Source organism: Galleria mellonella, unplaced genomic scaffold (genome assembly GCF_026898425.1).
Source record: "Galleria mellonella isolate WM207_F2 unplaced genomic scaffold, CSIRO_AGI_GalMel_v1 utg132, whole genome shotgun sequence".
Lineage (NCBI taxonomy): Eukaryota > Metazoa > Arthropoda > Insecta > Lepidoptera > Pyralidae > Galleria > Galleria mellonella.
Window position 1 is genome coordinate 3,078,050 of NW_026441989.1, and position 26,125 is coordinate 3,104,174.

General features: G+C 31.0%; 1 protein-coding gene and 1 non-coding gene across 2 annotated transcripts in view; both read left to right on the forward strand.

Moving 5' to 3' along the window:
- The window catches only part of LOC113518557 (dynein axonemal heavy chain 8), a 57,931-nt gene that overhangs the window by 28,523 nt on the left and 3,283 nt on the right, over positions 1 to 26,125 (forward strand). The window contains exons 53-87 of the mRNA XM_026903540.3: positions 216 to 338; positions 806 to 923; positions 1,035 to 1,130; positions 1,603 to 1,709; positions 1,809 to 1,972; positions 2,194 to 2,394; positions 2,944 to 3,084; positions 3,402 to 3,506; positions 3,907 to 4,091; positions 4,524 to 4,657; positions 5,037 to 5,168; positions 5,519 to 5,721; positions 5,874 to 5,988; positions 6,241 to 6,417; positions 7,131 to 7,298; positions 7,495 to 7,595; positions 8,418 to 8,616; positions 12,237 to 12,448; positions 13,463 to 13,601; positions 14,295 to 14,479; positions 14,958 to 15,084; positions 15,154 to 15,289; positions 16,435 to 16,652; positions 17,910 to 18,152; positions 18,527 to 18,662; positions 18,998 to 19,151; positions 19,928 to 20,047; positions 20,793 to 20,853; positions 20,981 to 21,160; positions 21,688 to 21,886; positions 22,671 to 22,932; positions 23,447 to 23,686; positions 24,346 to 24,513; positions 25,012 to 25,153; positions 25,374 to 25,563. Coding sequence (XP_026759341.2) covers positions 216 to 338; positions 806 to 923; positions 1,035 to 1,130; positions 1,603 to 1,709; positions 1,809 to 1,972; positions 2,194 to 2,394; positions 2,944 to 3,084; positions 3,402 to 3,506; positions 3,907 to 4,091; positions 4,524 to 4,657; positions 5,037 to 5,168; positions 5,519 to 5,721; positions 5,874 to 5,988; positions 6,241 to 6,417; positions 7,131 to 7,298; positions 7,495 to 7,595; positions 8,418 to 8,616; positions 12,237 to 12,448; positions 13,463 to 13,601; positions 14,295 to 14,479; positions 14,958 to 15,084; positions 15,154 to 15,289; positions 16,435 to 16,652; positions 17,910 to 18,152; positions 18,527 to 18,662; positions 18,998 to 19,151; positions 19,928 to 20,047; positions 20,793 to 20,853; positions 20,981 to 21,160; positions 21,688 to 21,886; positions 22,671 to 22,932; positions 23,447 to 23,686; positions 24,346 to 24,513; positions 25,012 to 25,153; positions 25,374 to 25,563 — 5,581 coding nt within the window. The remainder of the gene's footprint in view (positions 1 to 215; positions 339 to 805; positions 924 to 1,034; positions 1,131 to 1,602; positions 1,710 to 1,808; positions 1,973 to 2,193; positions 2,395 to 2,943; positions 3,085 to 3,401; positions 3,507 to 3,906; positions 4,092 to 4,523; positions 4,658 to 5,036; positions 5,169 to 5,518; positions 5,722 to 5,873; positions 5,989 to 6,240; positions 6,418 to 7,130; positions 7,299 to 7,494; positions 7,596 to 8,417; positions 8,617 to 12,236; positions 12,449 to 13,462; positions 13,602 to 14,294; positions 14,480 to 14,957; positions 15,085 to 15,153; positions 15,290 to 16,434; positions 16,653 to 17,909; positions 18,153 to 18,526; positions 18,663 to 18,997; positions 19,152 to 19,927; positions 20,048 to 20,792; positions 20,854 to 20,980; positions 21,161 to 21,687; positions 21,887 to 22,670; positions 22,933 to 23,446; positions 23,687 to 24,345; positions 24,514 to 25,011; positions 25,154 to 25,373; positions 25,564 to 26,125) is intronic.
- Trnak-uuu (transfer RNA lysine (anticodon UUU)) lies at positions 11,711 to 11,783 on the forward strand. The gene has a single exon. It is a non-coding gene; the product is annotated as a tRNA-Lys (tRNA).

Below are 26,125 nucleotides of genomic sequence, written 5' to 3' on the forward strand. Positions count from 1 at the left end.
ATAAAATAAGTTATTTATATTTTAGTATTATTACAGTGTAATTATCAACCAGTGATCTAACGCCTTTATACGTTCCGAATGATTACATGACAATTTGAAATTCATTTTACTGTCTAGATATGTCCGTTGAATGACTAGTGGGTAAGAGTTTTTTAGATTGGGGTGTTCTGTATCGAAAAATATACAAATTATATTATCGATATATTACATTATAGAGAATCATAGAGTCGTACGTGGAGAAACGTGTTGGTATGACTTACGGCCCTCCCGGCGGAAGAGGCATGACTGTTTTCGTCGATGATATCAATATGCCTGTTGTCAACGAGTGGGGTGACCAGGTAATTAACAGTTATTCTTATTATCTGAGTAAGTTTCATTCTTTACTAACTAAATATTAATCAAAATCATGTTACAAATAAGAAATTATTTTTTTGTAATTTGAAAATTGATGAAAAACAGCAAATTTATCTGCACTATTAGTTTGAGTTTGTAAGGTATCTGAGAGGCATGATAGGATAGTTGGCTTATTGTTACGAATGACGAGTTCAATAGTATGACTAGTAGCGAAATTACGATGTTGCGGGAGACGACTTGATAGTGTATGGGGCTGTCGATCGCTGTTACTAACGATCCCTTATCACAATATGTCGAACTTTAAACATTGCTGGTAATGCTTTGTTAAATATAATAGGGATTAGTAGTATTTAGTTGGAATCTATGTTGGTCTTTCCTAATTGGGTAACTTTTAGTGACAATAGGGGCTGTTATAATAACAATCGTTTATACGTTAGTAAATTGATTTCAGGTAACTAATGAAATAGTACGTCAAATGATGGAGTACGGCGGCTTCTATTCATTAGAGAAGCCTGGAGAGTTCATTATAATTGCAGATATACAGATGTTTGGTGCAATGATTCATCCAGGTCAATGCATAATTAATAATTTTATTTCTAGTTTCTTTATTTATATTTATAATTCATATATAATGTTTCAAATATGGTATATAATTATGTTAATTTTTTTTTCAATAATAGGTGGCGGTCGAAATGATATACCCCCTCGCTTGAAACGACAATTTAATATATTTAATTGTACTTTACCTAGTACGATTTCAATGGACAGAATATTTGGTAAATATATAATAGTCATTATGCCATCTGTTAAATCCTTTAAATTGTATAAGTTGCTTATTTCTATTAAAATAAATCGATTATTATGGCTATTTTTCGTTGGTTTTATCATTATTATGACAGATATAAAGGTTAATATAAAAGTTTCTATACCTATTTTACCACATATTGTGAGGTTATTAGGTGACAGATAGATGACTCTGTATTAAGAGAAAAGTCAAATAATCTCTGCAATAGACGTATGATTACGTGTATCTTGAAGGTATAATGTAAGAATAGAGGCATTTAGATGTTATAGTAATTATCTCTGCCTACTCTGCAATATAATTTTCAAGCTAGGTTAGCTTGAAAATTATAAGCGTGATAATCTGGGACAAATTAAATATAATATTGAGGTAATGATGGTTTTGGCGTTTCTTAAAAAACGCGTGTAATTGAAGTGAAATTGTTAATTGAAATAATAATATTACAGAAACCATTAGTGCTGGTTATTTTTGCAAATCACGTTTCGACAAGAAAATTGTTGAATTTATGCCTAGATTAGTGCCAGTTACTCGTATTATTTGGCAACAAACAAAGGTAAGTTGTTCGTTTTCTAAAACTACATTATATACATTATTATCAAATGGTAAAACATATTGTAAATAATAATTAAAATAGCTTAAATGTATATTTTAGGTTAAAATGTTGCCAACGCCTGCTAAATTTCACTACGTATTCAATCTTAGAGATTTGTCTCGCATATGGGAGGGTATATTATTCATTAAAAGAGAAGAATTACCATCTATAAAAACTGCTCTTAAATTGTGGTTTCATGAATGCTTAAGGGTTATTTCTGACAGGTAAGAAATTCATATTTCAAATCCTATTAATATTATAAATACAAAAGTTTGGGGAGATATAATGTTTGGTACTCAATTTTGAATTGAATTTCTAAGAAACTTGTGGAACTTAATTTACGCGGGCAAAGTCAGTTAAGCTATTTTTATCCTATGAAGATTATGTATATTAATTATACAAAGACGAAAGATTTTATTTATTTGTATATAATAATTTTTTATAGGTTCACAACATTCGAGGATAAAGATTGGTTTGTAGTAAACTTTTGGAAAACGGCTGCGCAAGAGTTACCGGATGTGGTAAGCGAGTTTCCTGAGGGGGAGACATTCTTTGTGAACTTCTTGCGAGAGCCAGTAGAGCCGACTGGAGATGAGGACGAAGACTTTAGCACTGATGCGCCTAAAATTTATGAAGAACTACCCGCGTAAGGATCGTGTTCATTATAATATTTATTATCTAAATATGAATGAAAGCCGGTTTTATATCAGTAGCCCATATTTTTTTTTAATAATATTGCCGTGTCTTTCTTTAATCGATTAATCAATTTAGCTAAGGTGCTTTTAATTTGATTCTAAAATTGTCTGAATATAGATCAGAGAAAACAAAAATACTAGATTTATCAAAATTGTAATAATTTTTTTCTTGAGACAGATACGTGAGTTGGGGAAGGGGGAGGGTAACACACTACTTCGATTAAAATAGGATAATTAAAATAGGTTCAAAATTAATAGAGTTAACAATCTTTAGATTTTGAATTTTTAAAGTCGATTGACTAACCATAAAATTTTTCAGCAACTTTACCTATGAAATAGATGCATGTTTTATTATTAATGACTTCTTGACAGTAGTAATTTTGAGAATATTTATATTTCTTTAGATATTAATTAACTAGAGATTTTTTCCATCAATGGAATATAACATATAAGATGTGGTATTAGTAATCATTAACAGAAAGATTAATTTATTCTTTTAGATGGGACTTCGTATTGATGAAGCTTGGACAGTTCCAAGAACAGTTTAATGATCAAATCAGAGGTGCTCACTTGGACCTTGTCTTTTTCCACGACGCTATGGTGCATTTGTTTATTATATCGAGAATCATAAATACACCACGGTGAGTAAAATGTAGCCTTGAGTAACATTCCATTTAAAAAACATTTGAGCCAACCAATTTGTCTCTTTAAATTAGGCAGTAAAATGGTTTAGTATTTACTAAAATATCTGACTACAAGGTAACCAAATATTATCAAATTACATTTTATTTTATTTAGAAATAAATAATATATTATTTCATTAAAACTCATTTATTATACGTATTATTGAAGTGTTGTTTTTATGCAAATGTTGATACCTAATTTTTTAAAATATAATTCATTCATAACAGGTAAAAAAGTGCACTAATTTTTATTAATTGAAACATCTGAATTTCAGAGGTAATGCATTATTAGTAGGTGTCGGTGGTTCCGGTAAACAAAGCTTGACTAAATTGGCCTCTTATATAGCGAACTTCTCCTTTTATCAAATTACATTATCAAGGTACATTTCAATGTAAATCAATATCTAGTAAATATATAATATATCAAGTGTAATCCTATATAGGTAAGATCTCAAGCATAGATTAAGTCACATAAATTTCTCTCAAACCTCCCTCGTCTTTGTTACTACAAATAGTAATCACATTCACCCTCACTCTTCCTTATTCTGACTAACTAACTGGGATTTTCTTATAACCTCAATATACATAAATAATTCTGCAATGAAAATATTTATCTTTTTTTTGTAATTTTTTTATTTAACTTGTTCCGCGTAGATAATACAGATTATTTTTGTAAGTTATCTACGAAAATAAAAATAAATAAAAAATAATAAAAATCCTGTGGGAAGTCTTTGGGTGTGATATTTATTTTTTACTAAATTGATGCCTATATCGTTTTAGGTCATACAATGTGAACAATTTCATGGACGATATAAAGTACTTGTACAGAGTTGCTGGTCTTCAAGGACAGGGCATCACATTTATATTTACAGACAATGACATAAAGGATGAGCAGTTTCTGGAGTTTCTAAATAATATTCTTAGCTCGGGAGAGATAGCTAATCTGTTCCCTAAAGATGAAATGGGTAATTGAATTAAAAGTAGCTGAATTGAGTACTTTATCTGTGTTTTTTTTTTTCAAGAATTTCACAAAATTATAACTACTAAGTTAGTCTTTTAAATTTACAAAGATTTATTAAAAATCTGGCCCTTTTTATTTCGGTATAGTGTTACTAAGGGACGATATGAATATATAAGTCCAATAATATTTCAGACAAAGTTGTGAGTAGTTTCACTAATGATTGAGATAGCGTTGCTCTGTATTAACAAAAAAATTAGGGTTTTAATACTTTTAAAGTTTAAAAAATAAATTAGTTGAACATTTTACTTTAATACATTTCGAGCTTCGTTTTATATGCACATTTACAAAGATTTCGTTAACGAATATTTACATATTGACACATTATTATTGTATATACTAAATTGGAATAATTATATTTTTGTATTTTATGTACTAGATGAGATACTGAATGAATTAACTCCGATAATGAAGAAATACGCTCCGAGAAGGATTCCGGTCCCCGACGTTCTTTATGAATACTTCATTATGCGATCTAGGTCAAATTTGCACGTTGTTTTGTGTTTCTCGCCGGTAAGTCGTACTATAATTTATACAGATTATCTAAATATGAGTTTTGTCGATTAACAGTTATTGTGATGTATCTAATGTAAGTATATAAAAAATATTATAGATTCGTAAACTTTTGACAGAATATTTAATATTCCTAAATAATTGACGATGGATTGACGATATATCACAGCTTAGAATATTCCTAAGATGACCTGAAGTCACCGAATAAATTCTTTTTATTTTGCCATCCTACATGACATACTTCTATATACAATTCTACATGGCTGATTTAGAGAAATTAAACTATTATCTTATTCTAAATCACACAATAACCATATTTAATTGGCAATACCACGTATAAAATAACTTTTAAAGATTTTTTAAAATACGTTTCTTTAAGGTTGGAGAAAAATTTCGAAGCAGAGCCTTAAAGTTCCCTGGCCTCATTTCCGGATCTGTAATGGACTGGTTCCAGAAATGGCCTAAAGAAGCACTGATTGAAGTGGCATCACATTATTTGTCAGATTTCCATGTTAGTATTAAAACTCACATTCTATTGTTAGATTTGTAAAAGCTATAAAAGGTCAGTAAGCAATTCGAAAGAGTTATTTTTATATCTGAACCGTATTTTGTTAAAATTAATATATTTTTATAAATTTTATTATTTAAGGAGTTGTTAGGATGCCAAGAAGTAATAGTTCAACCAACAAAGTTCTTTAGAATTATAATGTATTTACATAAAATTCTACATAATATCATAGTTATCACTATGTTCTATGATGTCCATAGTACTGTTTATGTATATAGGCGACAGCTAACATTTTCCATCAGGTGGACCATAAACTTATTTCCCATTCTAAGTATCATAAAAATATTCAACAGGTTGTATGTTCTGCGGAGACAAAGCTACAATTGATTGAAATCATGGGCATGGTGCAGGATAATGTGGCTGAGACCTGCATTATGTACTACGATAGATTTAGGAGACAGACACACGTCACTCCAAAGTCTTATCTGTCTTTCCTGGAAGGGTACAAAGTTTTGTATAAGGAGAAGCATATGAATATTGCAGAAATGGCAAGAAGGTTTGTTCTTATTCAGCATCGTTAAACACCAACTAATTTAGATAAATGCTAACGCTGCACTAAGTGTAACTTGTAGCTCTTGAGTATATATTTTTTATTCTTAGTAAATATTACATTTATATATTTAAAATTTGTAATGAAATTAATGTTAGAATGACAACTGGTCTTGACAAACTGGTCGAAGCAGCAGCAAGCGTTGATATTTTGAAGAAAGAACTGGAAGTGAAAGAACTTGAAATAAAGGAAGCGACGGCAAAAGCTGAAGAGGTTTGAATTCTATATTAACTTTCTAAAAAGAAATTTCTCTAGAAAAATTGTTTATTTCGAACACTGGCGCACATTTATCACTATTCAAAAATTTAATAGGTACATTTTTATATTTTTCTAGTCTGAAATATCAATTTTAAAGAAACATTTGTTTGATTTTTTATTATAAAATTGTTGTTAAACGGTAGTATAATAGTTTAGAATATATTATTACACCTGAAACAAGAAATGTAGACGATTGTGTAACTACAGGTACTCGCAGCTGTAGCTGAATCAGCAGCTGCTGCTGAAGTAGTAAAAGCTGAAGTGCTGGAAGTAAAAGATCGCGCCGTGAAGTTGGTCAGTGTGATTGCAGCGGAAACTGCCATTGCTGAGGAGAAGTTGGCTGCGGCCAAACCAGCTCTTGACGCTGCCGAGGCTGCTTTACAGGTTGGTACGGTATTCATGTATAGGTATGTATCTATATATGTACGTATACAGTTGTCGAGTTAAAGTAAGACGTCTGGTCGTCTGAACGTCTATTTTTATAACGTGCGTGCTTCGATACGCATGTTATAAAGATAGGTCATTTAAGGGTATTCAGATTTAAACGTCCAGCAATAGCTTCGAAATTAGTAAGAAGCTGTGTAATAACTTGTGTTAATAAATGTCTTTATTTTAATGTAATTATGTGCATAGGCTGGCATAAAGAACTGTTGTCGAGCTTCTTAGAGGATACATTTAAAGGATGAGTGACTTATTTGACACACTCGTGAATGTTTACTAACGTTGGCACTGTTTAGTATTACGAATTTACTTTAATGTAAATTCAATATTTCTTCTTATTCTTTATCTTTTAAAATGTGTGAATTTAAATTTTATAAAGTTCTGCACGATACAAGAGAATAACACTGAAATGCCTAACTTTATGAAGCATGATGAGTGACTTATTTGACACACTCGTGAATGTTTACTAACGTTGGCACTGTTTAGTATTACGAATTTACTTTAATGTAAATTCAATATTTCTTCTTATTCTTTATCTTTTAAAATGTGTGAATTTAAATTTTATAAAGTTCTGCACGATACAAGAGAATAACACTGAAATGCCTAACTTTATGAAGCATACTTATTATGGAGAATAATAATAATCGTTTATACAGACAATTAATGCTGCCGATATTGCGACAGTGAGGAAATTGGGCAAGCCGCCGTACCTCATTACACTGATTATGGATGCTGTCATATTGCTATTCCGAAAACGAATTGACTCTGTCAGACCTGATCCTGAGAAACAGTTCTTGATGGCTTCTTGGGCAGAATCTTTGAAGGTTATAACTTTAGATGATATGTTAACATCTAAATAAAATTACAATTATATTCAAAAGAAGATGACGTTTGTCAGCGATAAGAGATAATTTAAAGTTGTATCTTTCTTTCACTATAATTCGCTATCGATGTACCTAACTCTATAATAAAATGATGATTATGTATACAATATATAACAACAATTTTTCTATATTTTAGGTAATGGCGGATTCAAGATTCTTAAACAATTTGAAATTTTATCCAAAGGATGAAATCAATGCTGAAATGGTTGATCTATTGCAGCCTTATTTCAATTTCAGGTAACTATTATAGTTATAGCATAATTAGCGCCTTTTATGACACATTTTTGAGGTCATGTGGTCCCGGCATAGAATAGGCTACCCCTTCCATTCCCATGGGTGACGTAAGACGCGACTAAGGGAGCGCGAGGGATGGACGGCAGCGTTCCTCTTAAAACATCTTTAAAGCCTAACTGCTGTTATCAGATTGTCTGCCAAGCGTGGCAATTACTGGTAAAACCCACCAAAGGGGAGGTTTATGTTCAGCAGTGGGCAATTAAAGGGTGATATAATGATGATGATGATGATGGTATATTTACGCCGCTATGTGTATTCGTAGGTATTAATATGCGCAGTGTATGCCATGTTATGTAGAATCATTGATTAATTCACATAGTACTAACAAACTGAACTTTCCATTTAGATAATCCACAACGTATTAGTTGTATACTGTGAAATTTTAATTACAATACTAATATCACGTCGCATTTACATGATGAAATTAGTTGCTTGACTGTCTGGTTCAAACTGTAGATGAAATTGATATCGAGAAATTAATTTTAGGATAAATTTAATTTAGGTACGTTACTATCGGATTTTCTCGCAATAACAATTAAATTATTATGTAGAAACTGTAGGCTCGCCCTCTACCTCGTTGTATTCTAATATGATTAGTGAAATGCGATTGTTCGTTCATCACGACGGCAGTAGTTGACAGATTCCTTTGATGATTTACTTCATGAGTTATTATAAGTCATGAGAATATATAAATCTTTTTTTCTACTAAAGATTTATCTAATAAATTATTGTGCTGTAATATGCATATATAATGTTTGAATAAAGCCAGTACACATTCGAAGCTGCTAAAGTGGCGTGCGGCAACGTCGCCGGTCTCATTTCATGGACCATAGCAATGGCACAGTTCTACTCGGTAAACAAGGATGTTCTACCTTTGAAGGCGAATCTAGCAATTATGCAGGGGAAGTATCAAGCTGCTAAGAGGGAGCTCGAGTCTGCTGAAGCTCAGTTACAAGCGAAGGAGGTTAGTTTATTAAAAAAATAATTATACTGAACAAACTTTAAAATTAATAATCTCAAATATCTAATTGACTATAGGTCAACGAACTAGGTTGTTACCATTAGCTAACAACTATTAGGTAGTCTGCTATAAATCTTAGATTAGCTTAAATATTTTGATAACATCGTTGGCTCAATCCTTACCTCCTTATTCATAAAAACTTCTACAAGCCTATCATTATGACACTGTTTTGTAATTTTTTTTCTGATTAAGAATTTAGTGTAAAAAAAAAGACAAAACAATTCAATGGCTAGAATAGGTTTATTAGAAGTTTGACGTTTTTATAAATAATGGGACAAACCTTTATTTATAACTCTTTCCACCGATAAGTATTGACCAAAGGTGCTGGATATTGAGTTTGTTTATCATAATATTTACTGCATCTATTCATACAGCAAAAAAACTAGACAGCTTTTCAGTACAGAAATTGTCAGTGTGAAAAGTAATATAAAACATAGAACCTTTTTTTTTTTAATCGGTTAATACAATGACGGAAAAGATTAAAAACCTAAGGTTCCGCTCATATTATAAAATATGATTTTGATTTGTGATACCTCTTAAAAGTTGATGTGCCTATATATAGTATATGTTTGATTGAATATGCCTTATTAGCTATATAGTATAGACATAGTCTAAAGTACTCTCTGTTGTACAGGTCGATAGTGTTTTTTTTGTACGTATTTAATGATGCAATATTCTGTCATTAATATCCTTTCAAAATCTGTGAAAAAATACCTACTTGTATCTATAGGTATTTTTGATATTGGATATTTTAAATCACTGGATACAGATAAATTAAGTAATATCCAATCATGTTACAGTAAATAAAGGAAACTGTAAAAATAGAATTTTTAAAGTCTATAGAAACGATAAACATACCTACTTAAATCACTCAACAGCCTGCGCAAGCGTTTGCACTGTTATTATACACAAAAACTGAAGTACTCACCTATAATAGTATTATCCGACCTTATTTCTTCTCTAGTTAAAATAGCTAACACATTATAAACAATTCCTACCTTTTTACGGCTTAAGGGCATTAATTATTTAATTAAAGCAATGAGACTTCATAGACGGAACCCTAAAAACTGTGTACACACTAAGTAAACCGTAGTAAATCAGAAATACAATGAAGTAATTTCAAAAGCCTAGACGTCTCCAGAAAAAAATGTTTTTACAGTCAAAAGGGAATTGTGGCTCAAATCGATTTTTTGGAAGGTTTAAAATCTTTAGGTAAACAATAAATGTGTTTTTCTATGAAATCGTTTTTACAGTTGTCTGTTATTAATGTGGCGATTGTATTAGGTTCCATTCATACCTGGTGATTTTTTGTAGTTTACGAATTAGTGCTTTCGATATTGTATTTATTAATCTTTTTATTGGTGAACTTTATCAACTATTGTTTTAAACATTTATTATAAATATAATATTATCGGTATTATGGTTTTAGAATTTTCTACCTTGATTAGAAATTAAACATTTGAACACACAGTATGAGAAAAAAGAACAATTTATTATTATATTTAAACAATTTATATTCTTTCACAAATTATTAAAATATTTTCGCCTTTCATAATACTATATTAAATTGTTTATGTATTTACATTTGTTTATACGATTGTAGATGTTTGGTTGTTCCATCTATTTCAGTATGTAGTGCGTATAATATATGTGTATACATACTTAGTAGAAATTAATTTTTCTTAAATTTACAATTATTAAAGAGACACTAGTATTCTGTGTATGTGTATGTATTTGTAAGTATTCTTTGCTGTCAATGGTGGTATATAATTGTGACTATAGACGACGGATTTTATTCAGAGACTATTAGCTTGTTTGTCATTCTAAGTTACATAAAAAAATCTAGGAACTTTTTTCATAAGCACGGCCATCTTTGTATACGTCATCATATAACGGCCAAGAGTATCTCATAATGAAAGTATTGATTTTGATTTTCCTTTTTAAAATCAACAGTGGTTATATATTTTGTTATGAATTAAATGTATTTTTTCTGGAACACAATCTTGATTTTGGCAGTGTGTGTGTCCCCGGCATAGAATAGTCCATCCTTTCCTATCCCGTGGGTGTCGTGAGTACCGACTAAAGGACGGCGAGGGATGGGCAGCAGCGTCTCTCTTAAAACATCTCTAAAGCTTACCTGCGTTTGCCAATTCGCCTGCTAAGCATGGCAATTACTGGCAAAACTCCCCAAGGGGGAGGCTTATGTTCAACAGTGGACAGTAAAAGGCTGATATGTTGAATCTTGATTTATTCGTAATGTCTGTTACTATAGATAATATATTCACTGATAATATCTAGGTATTCCTAACTAAAGTATTAGCTTACCGGCATTGCTCATATGAATTATTTAATGACGTCACCTCACGATCAACCTCGGCTGTGAACACGGCAAAAACATTGAAATGAATTGTAAATGAAATATGTACATATTAATGGATTTAGAAAGCACATGCCTGATATCTTAACAGTATGTAAATCGATTATTTATTTATATTACAAATAAGAAGAATAATTTGTAACATTTTTAAAAAATGATGTTCTACATAAATCTATATTAAAATACATAGTAACTTTTATTTTATATTTTGTGTGTCAAGGACTATGACCTAAGTTATCAGAGGTTTATTTATGAATGTATAATGTATAACTTGCAATATTTTATAATTGGATTTACGTTCATATATTTTCACAACATTTGTATCAGAGATGTTCTTTCTCATATATGAGCAATAGGATCTTTAATTAATTTTCACTTCAAACATCGTTAATATTTAATTCATCTAAAAAAATTGGCAGCACATTTCCTCTTTACATTGAAATCTAATGTGCTCAGCGCAACGTGGTCAATCAGTTGTCAGGTTCACAAACTCAAACGGTTACAGTTGATCAAATGTGTAATTATCTCAACTGAGATTGTAGTGACGATTTGGTAAGCAACGGATCTATAATTAGGTTCTATATTAAATAAGAAATTGATTTTAATCAGGTTAATATTTGCATTCGTAATGTAATAATAAATTTCGCAATGACCACCACGGCCCGGTTAGCTCAGTCGGTAGAGCGCGGGACTTTTAATCCTGAGGTCAAGGGTTCAAGTCCCTTATCGGGCGATTAATTTACTTTTAGCTGTGTTATAATGTTATAAGTAACATTTATAAATTGTTTTTTAAAATATATGTAATTATAACCATTTTTTATCTTCGTTACAATTTTTATTGTACATATTTTTAAGTAATATGGTATATGTTATTTTAAAAGAATTTTTACCTTATAATTTTATAGTTAATTATAAAATAACATATTACATAGTAAACATATATATATATATATATATATATATATATATATATATATATATATATATATATATATATATATATATAAATAGATTATGTAGTATGTACGAGTATATAAAATACAGTCAAATTGTTGTGGTCGCATCTTTGTTTTTGTTCTATATTGACATACCAATGTCATGAAAATAGAAACAGGACACGATCTTTTCAACCGTTTACTTAGGCATGTTAGTGCAGAGTCTCTTATTTGAGAATTATTTGTTACAGCGCGAGTTGGCTGCAGTACAAAAACAGTTCGATGACGCTATGGCATTGAAACAAGCGGTACTAGATGACGCGGCCAAGTGCCAGCAAAAGATGGACGCTGCCACCGCGCTAATTAACGGTCTGAGCGGCGAAAGGGTCCGGTGGACTGAGCAATCTGCTTTGTTTAAGTCGGAGATTGAGAGGCTGGTCGGCGATATATTATTGCTCACTGGGTATATTTATTATAATACTATAAAATAGTAGTTAATAAAAGTTTCCTTACTTAGAATCCATTGAGAAATACGTTATCGTTACCGCATACATGAGATAGAACGAGACAGTAATATCCTGTGTTTTGTTCTTTCTTATGCGTACACTAACGAAAACGTATCTAACGTTTGAATAATTTGTAAACTGTCTAGAGAGGTAGATGTGAGAGTTGGATATAAAACTTCAAAAAAATAGAATGTGTTATTATGATTAGATAATGCACTGTCTTTGGAATTGCCGTCTATGCATGAGACGAGTAATAGAAGTGGATAAAGTAAGAGAACTTTAAAAGTCGACTCAACAAGTTTAGATAGTAATAAATAATAATAAGTTTAGTTTATTGTCTATCAACACAACATTATAATTTATTAATATGGAATATGGGCCAAAGATTATTTTAAGGTCACTTACAGTGATGTATTACTCACAGTGTGCTATGACCCTAATCGTAACGATCGAGATAATAACTATTTTGGTACTACTGTTGGGTAAATAAAGTTGTGTAGTCTGTTAAATGGTTAGTACATATGGAAACGATAAGTGTTATCTATACATGCCGGCTGTTAGTCGATCTTGTTTATAGACTAGTAATCAGGAGAAAAGAATAGGCTGGATTATTGTATATACCAATAAGTCGCTATATGGCTTCGTATTTGTAAAAGATATTACTTACATTTTTAACAGATTGCAAAAAAAAGTGGTTGTTAATTCCATTGTATTTTCTTATTACTTTTCAACTCTGTTATTTATAAATCGATTAGAAGGAGATTTTTATTTGAAAGAATATACTTTTAAATTGCTCTCATAGAAATCGTATAAAAATAAATTTAGTAATTTTGTTTTTTAATTAAAATCGAGTTTAGTTTTGCTACGATTTAAATCTTTTTTTTTAATTTACTTGTTTAGTTGGGGACATTAATAGAAAAAAAATTAGTTTTATTTACTATATGTTTCATTATTTTGATTGTAACTTTCAGATTCCTATCATACTCTGGTCCCTTTAATCAAGAATTTCGTTCGCTATTGATAAGCAGCTGGCTATCTGAACTGTTACGAAGAAAAATACCTGTATCTATGAACTTGAACATCACAGATCAACTTACGGATACAGCTACGGTACATATTTATAAAATAACTGTTTGAAACAAACAGAATGGGTTGAATTTGATATGTCACGCTTTAAACCTATTCCTGATAGAGATAATTTTAAGGAATGACAGTTCAGAAATGACCTACTAATGCAGAGAACTACTACATTACTTGGGATGTCCTCGAAAGATGACTTTTTTGCATAGCTAACTCCAAATGTCAGTCTCTATGATTTTGTGTTATAATTAATTTTAATTAGGAAATTATTGAGATATGTATAGGCAATAAAATTTTAAAATCGGTCACAATAACATAATTTTTTGCTACAAGATTATTTGTTTGTTTCTAAATATAGCAATTTGTATAAATTGATATAGTAGTACATTAGTTTACTATGACTACTTGTCCAAAATATAGCAGTCAAGCGAAATATGAAGTTTTGTTCGTTGACTGTTCATGGTAGAGTTTATGACGAATGAAATATCTCTCTCTCTCTCTCTCTCTCTCTGTCTTTCAGCCACATTTTCTTTAGAATTTATTTCTTAATATTCACGAAATATCAGTCATGATTATATTTAATGGTAGACAAGTAGAAGTGTTAGTTACATTTTAGTAGAGTAGTACCTATAATATCAATTGGTACTACTCTACTATAATGTGATATCAGATGATTAGTATTATTTCCAGTATTATCAAATATTTATTTAAGTTATTATATAGATTGGTGATTGGAATCTGTGTGGACTGCCGACGGACGAGCTCTCGATTCAAAACGGCATTATCGTAACAAAAGCATCCCGTTTTCCACTGCTCATCGATCCACAGACTCAGGGAAAAATTTGGATTAAAAACATGGAAAAGTTTAATGATCTAATCGTTACTACACTAAATCATAAATATTTTAGGTTAGTTATGTTTACTAAGTTGAGTTGAGTTACTTGAGTTCTTTTTCTCTAATTTCGTTTATATTAATATAGAAGACATTATAAACTAAAGGTGGATAATAAAATATAATGTAAAATTTTACTCTTATACCTTAATTTAAAGCAAACATTACATAGGCATAATAAGATTATTTAAACGGTAAATTTAATATAGAAAATACAGAAATTCCTACAAACGTTTTAAAGGCCGGCAATGCATAAGGAACTCCTGTCGTGTTATAAGTGTTCATGGGCGACACCGCCGCTTTCCACCAAGTACACTATTTGCTTGTGCTTTGCCTCTTTAACTATAAAAAAAGTATAGAATATTTTTTTATAAATTTGCCGCCATGGCTATTATTCAGCTTAACGCGCAGATCTAGAGACATTTAAAGAAAACCAACAAAAAAAAAATTGCACATTTTTTAAACTGTTTAATATACTTTTGTTCCATCGATAGAAATCATATAGAAGACTGTGTTTCACTCGGTAGACCATTGCTTATTGAAGATGTCGCTGAAGAGTTGGATCCTGCTCTTGACAATATACTAGAACGGAATTATATAAAAATCGGATCTACCTTTAAGGTAGGCTTAACTATCTTCAAATACGAATAGTTGAATTCCAGACGTCAATATATTTTGCTTATTTTCTAGGTGAAACTGGGTGACAAAGAAATCGACGTGACCCATGGTCATAAGATTTACATAACAACGAAACTACCTAACCCCGCGTATACTCCTGAGATTTCAGCACGCACTTCAATAATCGACTTTACTGTAACAATGCAAGGTACAGTATTGACATTCTGGAAAATATCAATTCGCTGTCGTCATGCTCAATCTAATGTTCAGTAGCTTCACCTATTGTTGTTTTGTATGCACGTACCATGTATTTCGGGAATTTTTTCCTTGAATATTGTTACTTTTCTTAAACATTGATATATATACATTTCCTTCAATATATCTAATATTTTTATATTTAAGTATTCAAAAGATATTTTGTCGTAAGAGACATTTGATGTGGTGAACGTAATACTCGACTTGTTTACATTTAGCAAAACATTTAAATGCAAACTGGCACAGTGCGATCTTAATTTCTCTTACATTGTAATTTACATTAAAATGGCGCTGACTCCGAGCTAGTCCGTAATTTAAATTGACAAAAAGTTTTGTTGTAAGTCAGAATCCTTTTACCACTGAAGTTTGTTTCATTTCGAGTCTCTCTCGATCTCAGAATCAAATTAACTTCAGAGATATAACCTCAGAGTCTTGTAAGGATAATATGTATAACGATTAGGTCGTGGATAAACGAACAAATATTTGATATTAGGTAGACACGTTAATAAATCATTTTTTTTTATATAACTTAAAATGGCAAACAAGCTGACGACTCACTTGATGGAAAGTGGTAACCGTCATCTATAGACATGAACAGTACCATTATACGTATTATGTAGAAAAGTAACTAATGTAGATTTAATGGATACCGTTACTATAAATGTACTTTGCATGATCATATTTGACCTAAATTAGCTTATTTGTATCCAGTTAAATTTCGTCTTAGTTTCCTATATAAAATTTATGTAAAAAAATTGGAAAAAATAACTAACAGTGTTAGATATATTTGATATTTTTAAATCTGTTTGGCATGATAAGAGCGTTTGCATTCTGACATGGTTGATTACATAAGTTAATAGGCATTTATGATATTAGGAACTTGCCCCGAGATACAGGATCGAAATCTGAAAATATGTATTGATCTTTTTTTTTTTATACCACTGCGGTGGCAAACAAGCGTACGGCCCACCTGATGGTAAGTGGTTACCGTAGATCGATCTTTTTACACGAATGTTACTATTACGTGATGATTTTTTAATAAGTATTATTACTTAAACTGTGGTATTATTTAGTCCTCAATAATATATTACATATCAGGTTTGGAAGACCAGTTGTTAGGGCGAGTGATTTTAACGGAGAAGGCCGAGATGGAGGCTGAACGTACTCAATTGATTATGGACGTGACGGCTAACCGAAGAAAAATGCAGGAATTAGAAGCGAACTTGCTACACAAGCTGACCACAATCCAGGGCTCCTTGGTGGAGGATGTTTCTTTGATACAAGTGCTTAATATCACTAAATCCACGGCCACTGAAGTAAGTGTGTGATCAAATATTTCTATTTGACCTGATAACCATTGTCTTATTCCAATTTTATTTTATTTTTTTCTAAACATCTTAATACAACTTTTATAAACATAAATAAGTAAGTGTTTCAACCGCGAAGCAGTTGTGTTTGCATGGCTGTGTTTCGGTTTGAAGGGTGGGATATGGCGTGAATTTACTGGGTACAGAGGAATAACACCTAAGTCCTCAGGAATGGCAACGCATGGGGGGTATCATGGGCGAAACAGTATACTCTGTTATGTCCATGGTACTGCTCATATCTATAGGCGACGGTTACCACTTTCCATCAGGTGGGCCGTCAGCTTGTTTGCCATTCTAAGTTGTAAAAAAAAAAAAAGTAGATTGTATTTCGAAAAAAAAACCGACTTTGATTATGGCAAACTAGTTATTAGTTATTTTGATACTAAACTACTGAACCGATTTTGATAAAAATTCTATGGGACTAATTTGGAAGTATATCCTTTAATATAAAAAAAGAATTTTTCAAATCGATTTACAACTAATGGAGTTATTAGGTAACAAATAAAAAAATATAACCGAACTGAGAATTTTCTTCTTTTTGTAGTCGATTTAAAATAGTCAAATCGGTCCAGTCACACACTCTAGTAATGTGTCAACCAACGATCAAGTAACGCATAACCTTTATAATAAATTTTAGTATAATGTAATCTAATACATTATATTTCTTGAACTATATTAATAGAATTGACAAACTGATGATCTATCTGATAGTAATGTCTCTGTTAATTAGTACCTATCACTGCATATAGGTAATGTCAAACGAAAAACTAAAGGAAATTTCTTATTTGTTACAAAATACTGTATCTACTATTATTTATTACATTCATATAAGTCGTTACCGAATACGTGTAAGTATCTGCTATGTTGTCGGCGACGAACGTGTGAAGTCATTGTCTAAAATTACAAATACCCGCTTATACTCTACCACCGGGTATTTTGTTATGGTATAGTTTGTGGGCTTATTGATGTAGAAAAAAAAAAACGAATAACACGAATTATTTTCTTTAGGTTCTTATTTAGGGTTCTACATAGGTGTTAGGTAGGTTAATTTTTCAGGTGAAGGTCGACGTGCATAGATTACGGTACTTGTACGCTTATAATTCCACACCATCAGCATCATCCAAAAAATTACTTAGGAGGGTACATTGCGGTTAATTATTCTTTATTATAGAATACTTAACGTTGGTATTTAATAACGATCTGCAGGTAAAAGAAAAACTTGACGTGGCCAAAGAGACAGAGATAAAGATCAACGCTGCCCGCGAAGAGTTCCGCCCGGTCGCGACTCGAGGCTCGGTGTTGTACTTCCTAATTTGCAATATGTCGCTTGTATGTAACATGTACCAGACGTCGCTCGCTCAGTTTTTAGAGCGGTTCGATATATCTATGGAAAGATCGCCACAGAGCCCTATCACTACCAGGAGAATCGCATTTATCATTGATTATTTGGTTAGTGGTTTGGTGGATCTAAGTAGGATTAAAATGACTTTAGGAGTTCTTAGGCAGAGAGTTTGATACATTAAGTTTTATAAAATATTTGTCATACAAAATAAAAAATAGTTGAGAATGGGCAGCTCCTCCCCCCACTCCCCTCCTCAGAGTTTTAGCATTAGTCGTGGTTACCACACTCTGCCAGGAATAATTACTAATTTATTACTTATGGCATATAGAATAATATTAAAGATTTATAAACTTATCAAGAATCAAATCTTCTGGACTTTTTTAAAAGTAATCTACTTTTATCGCAATGTAGTTTTTTTACAATTTCATAAATAGATGCATATAATTTACAAAAGACCAAAACTCTATTTTGGTTTTTTAAGACTTATGACGTATTCAAATATATAAGTCGAGGATTCTATGAAAAGCACAAGTACTTGTTTACGCTGCTACTTACTCTGAAGATTGATTTGCAGAAGGAATATATAACATACGATGAATTCCAGATATTAATCAAGGGTTTGAATTTGAATTTTAATAAATGTAGTTAGCATTAGTCAAGGCTACAGAGCTATTTGTAGTCTTTTGATATTATTCATTTGTCTAAATTATATCTAACTAGCTGTATCCCGTGGCTTTGTTTGCGTGAACTAGGACGTAAAGAATATGTAGTTGAAAATCATTAGTTAATATTAAATGAATTAAATCATATAGTATAGCTAACCTAATAGTGATTTTGATTGATAAAAATTGTAAATAACTAATATGTTAAAAATTTAGTTTTTTTTTTAAATGCTGCTACATATTTTTAATAATTTTCAAGTACGAAAAAATTTAAGTATATGATGTTCTAGGTGGTGCTGCGTTGGATTTGAACGCGTGTCCACCCAAGCCTTTTAAATGGGTGACCGATATGTCATGGTTGAATTTGGTGCAGTTGTCAGAATTACGACAATATACAAATATACTTAATCAAGTTACCAATAATGAAAAAGGATGGAAAAATTGGTAAGTTACTGAGATATTATTTTTACAGTACTTGTAAAACTTTCTAAAGAAGACTTCTGAATAAAGTTGAAACAATTGTTGTGATCGACAAACACAGTAAGTTCATAAAATTCCTATTATATATATTTTTTATTTATTTTATTTTATTTATTTCTTATTGCATAATGTAATTAGTAGATAGCATTTCAACTTCTATTATGGACCCTGTTGGGTAAAGCCAGTAAGAGAGAGGAATATATATTTTACATTCTCAATAACTTGTCACTATATACTACATTGATAAGTTATTGAGAAACTTATATACTTGGTTCACAGAAAGGGGTACACAGAGGGATTCTGGGTAGGCAGAAATATTTGATTGCCAACTTCTTTTATTATAAGCATATTGCTTTGTATTTAATCTAAACTTTAGACATTACATTACATTTTAGTCTAGTTTTCAATTGGTGTTAACAAATATTGTTGCTTAAGCGACGAAAATGAAGAAGTTTTCAAATCGTGTGTAGTTTTCTTCTGTTATTATCTTGAGCTATAATTATATTTTTATTAATTATTGAACAAATTTTGTCATATTTTGTTTACAAATCGATTGGTTTTCTGTCATACTGGTTTATGAAACCAGTATTTTTTATTTTAATTTAATTTAATTAATTTAATTTAAAAAGAGAAGCAGTTTCGGGACTTAAGTTTTTATTTTTTGTAAAATAAATTCTACTTGTGAAATTAAATTTGGTCATGAAGAAAAATATAATTGTATTTTTTTTTAATTTACAAAGGTTCGATAAAGAGGCACCTGAAGATGAGCCGTTGCCCGACGGATACAATTCTTTGGACGTGTTTCGGAAACTGTTGATCGTACGTGCATGGTGTCCCGATAGAACACTTGCACAAAGTTTGTAAGTACTAATAGATTAAATGAATTTAAGGGCTCCGTGTAAGAAAGGTTGCTGTTGTTGTGCAACTAAATATGTTTGTCTAGAGGGCTCTTGCAATATAAATTCGATATTCACATCTTTACTAATATTATAAATATGAAAGTGAGCTTCTTTGTTTGTTACTTCTTAACGCCTTAACGCCTCAACCAACCGTCATGAAAGATATACATATTTGGAATGGAAAAAGATGTAGGCTATCCCAATCAATTAACATATCCAAGTTACGCGGACGAAGTTGCGGATAAAAACTAATTTACTTATGATATGTGCTTATCGAACTCAAAGACTGACAGTAAGATAATATCTTAACTAGTTGATAGTCGGTATATGTTATTTTTTCAAATGTTTAAAATATGAGACAATTATAAAAATTAAAATAAAATAATCAATTCGATTCAGCCGTTTATATACATATTACTTAAGTACCCGTCAACCAACAGCATTTCATTTTTATTTATGTAGATTAGAACGGTCCGCCCTTATGGGATATTAGCTAAAAGGGTCCTTTCAATGGAATTTGAATGCGCTGTTATTTTTAATATTTAACTCTGGGTTTACATTATTCAGAGTTTATATATATAATAGAAATAATATATAAACCGATGATTAGTTTGATATTTTTTTTTTATTTTTTATTTATTTATTCATTCATTTAGGAATATTCCATTGTAAAATATAAATCAACATAACTATTTTTAACTTTTAGGAAATACGTCATACACTCTATGGGCGCAAGATTTTCTGAAGCGGTTATTGTTAATTATGAGGTAATATTAATTTAATTTAATTAAAAATATAAAGACATTTTTTTATTTTTGGAATAGGTATAATTATGAGATGATTATGATCTTTATTGGATGAATTTAGAATTTATAATTATTATATTTTATTCAGCAAATGGTCCTAGAGTCACGGCCTCTTGTTCCGTTGATTGGATTCCTTGCAATGGGCTCTGACCCAACTCCGTCAATCGAGACGACAGCCAAGCGTCTAGAGTGTCTGTGTTCTTCAATATCTATGGGCCAAGGGCAAGAGGTTCATGCGAGGAAACTTATAGATCGAGCATTGAAAGAGGTTCTGTATTAAATTATAATATCATATAAATGTAAAACAGTTTGTTGGTTTCCTCTTGGTGCCTTAACCGCTTAACCGGACACTATTTGATGTAATAGGTACTATAAAGGATGGAGAAGAATATAAGCTACTTTTTATTTAGTCACGCAGACGGAGTTGCGGGTTAAAGCTAATACTAATATAATTTTTCCTTTTATTGGTTACACGACCAATAATTATTATTTAATCAGAAATATTAATATAACCTTATACCATATAATATATTAATAATCAATAAACTCTGCATGTGGTTGATTTGTACCGTGTTTATTAAATTAAAAATGAATTAATTTATAATGACATCAATTTATTTTTCAGTCAACTTGCTTAATTTTCCATCAAATATACTTTCTGTGTATTTTTAATATTAAATATTATACAAAAATTTACAGCCAGGAAAATTATATTTCAGTACATATTAAAAATTTATTCATTATCATGAATTTAATAATAATCTTTCGAATTAAAAACATTAATTATACATTTAGGGTCTATGGGTGTTATTACAAAACTGCCACTTGGGTTTGGAATACATGGTAGAGATTATGGAACAATTCGCTGAATTGGAAAAAGAACCAGAGAAAGTACACGAGTCGTTTAGATTGTGGATTACTACGGAAGTGCACGACAGGTTTCCCATAACTCTACTTCAAATGTCTATCAAGTATACTTGCGAACCGCCTTCTGGTACGTTAACAGTGTTTTCGTTTCATTTAAATATAAACTATATGTTAATACTCTTTTTCATATTGGATGTCATAACAGGCGACTAAGCGAACAAATTATAATACACCAGAATAAGAAAAGAATACTATATAGCCGTTTACTGTTCACTACTGAATATAGGTATTCCCCTATTGGGAGTTTCGCCAGTACTTGCCACGCTTGGCAGAAGGGTTGACAGCCAAAACTTAGGCTTTGTTAATATTTTAAGAGAGACGCTACTACTCATCCTTCAACCATTAAATTCCCTCTAAAAAGTAGTTGCCTCTTTCAATACTCACGGGGAAGTATGATCTATGCCGGTATACAATGAGAGATGAATATTCAAAATATATTAAGTTGCTTGTCTAGCTTGGTAATTTCCATAGAACTTAATGAAAATAAAACCAAGTTTTGTTGAAATTATCACAGAAACACTTAAGGATCATAAATTATTAACAAATTTAAACATCACACCAACGGCAGATTGTCTTATGGTTCGATCCATTTTCATTTAGTTATATCGAAATAGACTATTCTTTTCTTATGACAAAAGATTTGGACCCAACATTGGGACGTTGGACTCAAAGGCCCGATGAGTTGTTATGGAAAAACAATACTTGTATTGTAAAATTGGCTTTTAATTGTTAATGATATGCTGATGAAAATTACGGCCCACCTTATGGTGAAGTGGCTAATCACTGCCTGTGAAAACTTGCAACTCTAGTGAGATTGCAATGTTATTTTTATACGATCTGTATTATTTTAGGTATAAAGGCTGGTTTAATGAGAACTTACGACTCCATGAGTCAAGATTTTCTCGACTATAGCGACAGTCCGTTCTACTTGCCGCTTATTTACACTATATCCTTCCTACATACCGTGGTACAAGAGAGACGCAAGTTCGGCCCGCTCGGGTGGAACATTCCATACGAGTTCAACTCTGCAGACTGGTTGGCATCTTGTATGTTCATACAAAATCATTTAGACCAACTGGAGCCTGGACAATCTATAAGTTGGACAACTGTACGGTAAGATTATTAAATGAACAAAAAAGATAATAATTATCTATATCTTGTTGTATTCTGTGAGTTTGTCCGTGTCCATCAGTATATAAAGTATCCTATGTGTTCGGACATAACCTACTTCTGTACCGAATTTCATTTAAGTCTGTTTAATCGTTTAAACGTGAGTGAGTAATAAACATACAAACAACACTCGTAACAAACTTTGACATTTATAATATTAGGGAAATATAAGAAATATCAGTAATAGAAAAGGTAAAATACCAATAACAAAAAAAATCTTTTGCTTAATTATCTATATTAACAGGTAAATGAAAGACTAGCTTTCTTTTGATACATTCACATTTATTTTTTCCTTAATGTAGTAAAGATACTTATATTATATATGTATATCTTTCAGAACAAAGTACAGATTATCTACCAGTTTACTTTTCTCTAAGGCTCGGATATTTATATTCATTAGTGACTGGTTCTTTTTTTCTCTGTAATAATAATATAGGTAATATATATTTTTATACAGCTATATGGTGTCTGCGGTGCAATATGGCGGTCGAGTAACAGATGATTACGATACTCGTCTGCTGGTGACTTTTTGTAGAGTCTGGTTCTCAGATCAACTGTTTTCTGATGACTTCCAATTTTACAAAAGTTACGGTATAATGAAGTTTAAAAATATACCAGAATATATCGAGGAGATTGAGAAAATGAAGACGGTTGATCCGCCTCAGGCATATGGTTTACATACGAACGCGGACATAACGTACGTTACTTACATCTTAATACTCAATTCACCTAGCATTAGATTTAATTTATTCTTTAACAAATTAGCCGCCTCGTCTCTTGGTTGCAATTTATTACATAACATTGTATTTATTTTGTTATACAAAGGTTTAATTAGGATGTATTGTACATACAAGTTTTTCGTGAAAAGTATGTAAATGATAGTAAATAAGTAAATAAAACCCGTGTCAAAAACCGTTGCATGGTTTAAAAGTTTAGATGTGGAGAAACAGATGCGGATCGGAGTTTTGTGTTATTTTACACTACTGTATTATTTAGAGAAGTATTAAATTATATTACTCCGTATTATTCTTATCCTTATGTTCATTAGTACTTACTGTTAGTAAGTACTAATGAAAATAAGTTTGAATTAATATAAGATACCTACAATTTTGTTAATTTAAATTCTATCTAAAGTTCTGATGATGATAAAACAATATAATTAAACACATTGCAGTGATTCATCTGTCAGTTCAGATTGTTGAAGTAGAATAAAATAAAATATACGGCCGATCTCTTAAGAAATGAATAATTTACTTACTAGTGTTACGTTAATCGTATCGTCAATCGTCGTCTCGCAATACTATCACTATAACATAGAACTATAGTTAAGGGTATATTATTATTAATTTTCTATAGATATCAACGCAATAAGACCCAGGAGTTACTGGACACAATCCTCTCGATTCAACCAAAGGAGTCGAGTTCTGGCGGCGGAGAGACTCGGGAGGCGTCAGTTTACAGGCAATCCAAGGAGATGCTTGACAAAGTGCCACCTAATTTTGACCCTCACGAAGTCAGAGAAAGGTACATAATACTTTAGTTAAAAAAATTCAATATTAAGCTGAAATAAGTGGCAACTCTTCTTGTAATTTTTTATCAAATGAAGGTTTGAGATTTTTAGATATATAGTAAACTTATGTACATAAAAAAGTTTGATTTTTAATATACATAGTTGTTATAGCTATTAACTTATTAATATTATAAATGCAAAACCTAGCAGATAGGATACTTTATGTACTAATTCACGTGGGCGAAGCAACAACATTCAGCTGGTATTTAATAAAAAAATGTTATTTCTTGCTTATAAGATGTTGAAATTATTATTGACAAAAACGGATATATATTAATGCTTACAAAACTTTAAAAACAACGCAGACATTACCAAGTTTTCATTTAAAATTACTAGCATATTATTTCTATAGAACGATTGGCATATTTGAAAGCCGTAATATACAATATATTTCCTTGCATAGAATTTAGAATTTCTACCGATACCACGTTAAGAAGTGACTTTGTTTCCAGACTAAAATATTACGGCATGTTGAATTCGATGGTGATCTTTTTGCGCCAAGAAATTGATCGCATGCAAAAAGTTATATCTCTAGTGAGGACCACCCTAAAAGATTTACTACTCGCTATCGACGGTACTATAATTATGAATGAGGTGAGTTGGTTACATTCAATAACTATAAAATTGTTTTAAAAGAAAGTTAAAAATGTTGAAGAAAATAACTTCAGCAGAAGGGAACGTCAAGTACTTACTCAATACTTATATTAAGCGAACAATGTAATGATCTTGTTTGAAATGAAGTTTTTTTAAACGTAATTATATAAGAACATTATATTTAGATGTAAATTTCAAAAATAATAATTGAATTGTGCAGGCTCTTCGCGATTCTCTAGATAATATCTACGATGCGAAAGTACCGAAAATTTGGTTGAAAAGTTCATGGTCGTCGTCGACGCTCGGATTTTGGTTTACCGAGTTTTTGGAGAGAAACATTCAATTCTCCTCGTGGTGTTTCCAAGCCAGGCCCTTTTCATTTTGGATGACTGGCTTTTTTAATCCACAAGGTAATTATTGTGCTTTACCCTCTTCATCATTTTTTTATTTCAGTTCTGACAGTTAGATTTTTCCTTAGGATTTTTCATTATTTTGTATCTCTATGGTAGGTATGTAGGCTACAGTGATTGTTTACCATCAGACGGGCTGTATGCTTGTTTGTCACCTTTGTGATATAAAAGAAGTGTCATCTTTGTATCTTTAGCTATAATATCTTTAACAAATAACATAATTAACATCCTAATTATCCCCATTGACATAACATAAATAAATAAATAAAATTAAAATATTAGCAAGTGATTTATTAATTTCACGCATTTTTTTTTATAAAATATATATCTAAAAGACTACTCTACTAGTAGTTCAAAGTAAATTATGCGAGTTTATGTTGAAAAGTAGAATATATATCGATCGTCACTTTGATCTGGCCGACACCAAATACTTTGTGTCAATTAAAATTTCTGACTTCTATTTTTCGTCGATAAACCAAATTAATCCGATTGAGGGCGGGAGGCGCGCCCTTTACCATGTTTGATTCTAATATAGTAAGCGAAATATAATCATGCCAAATTT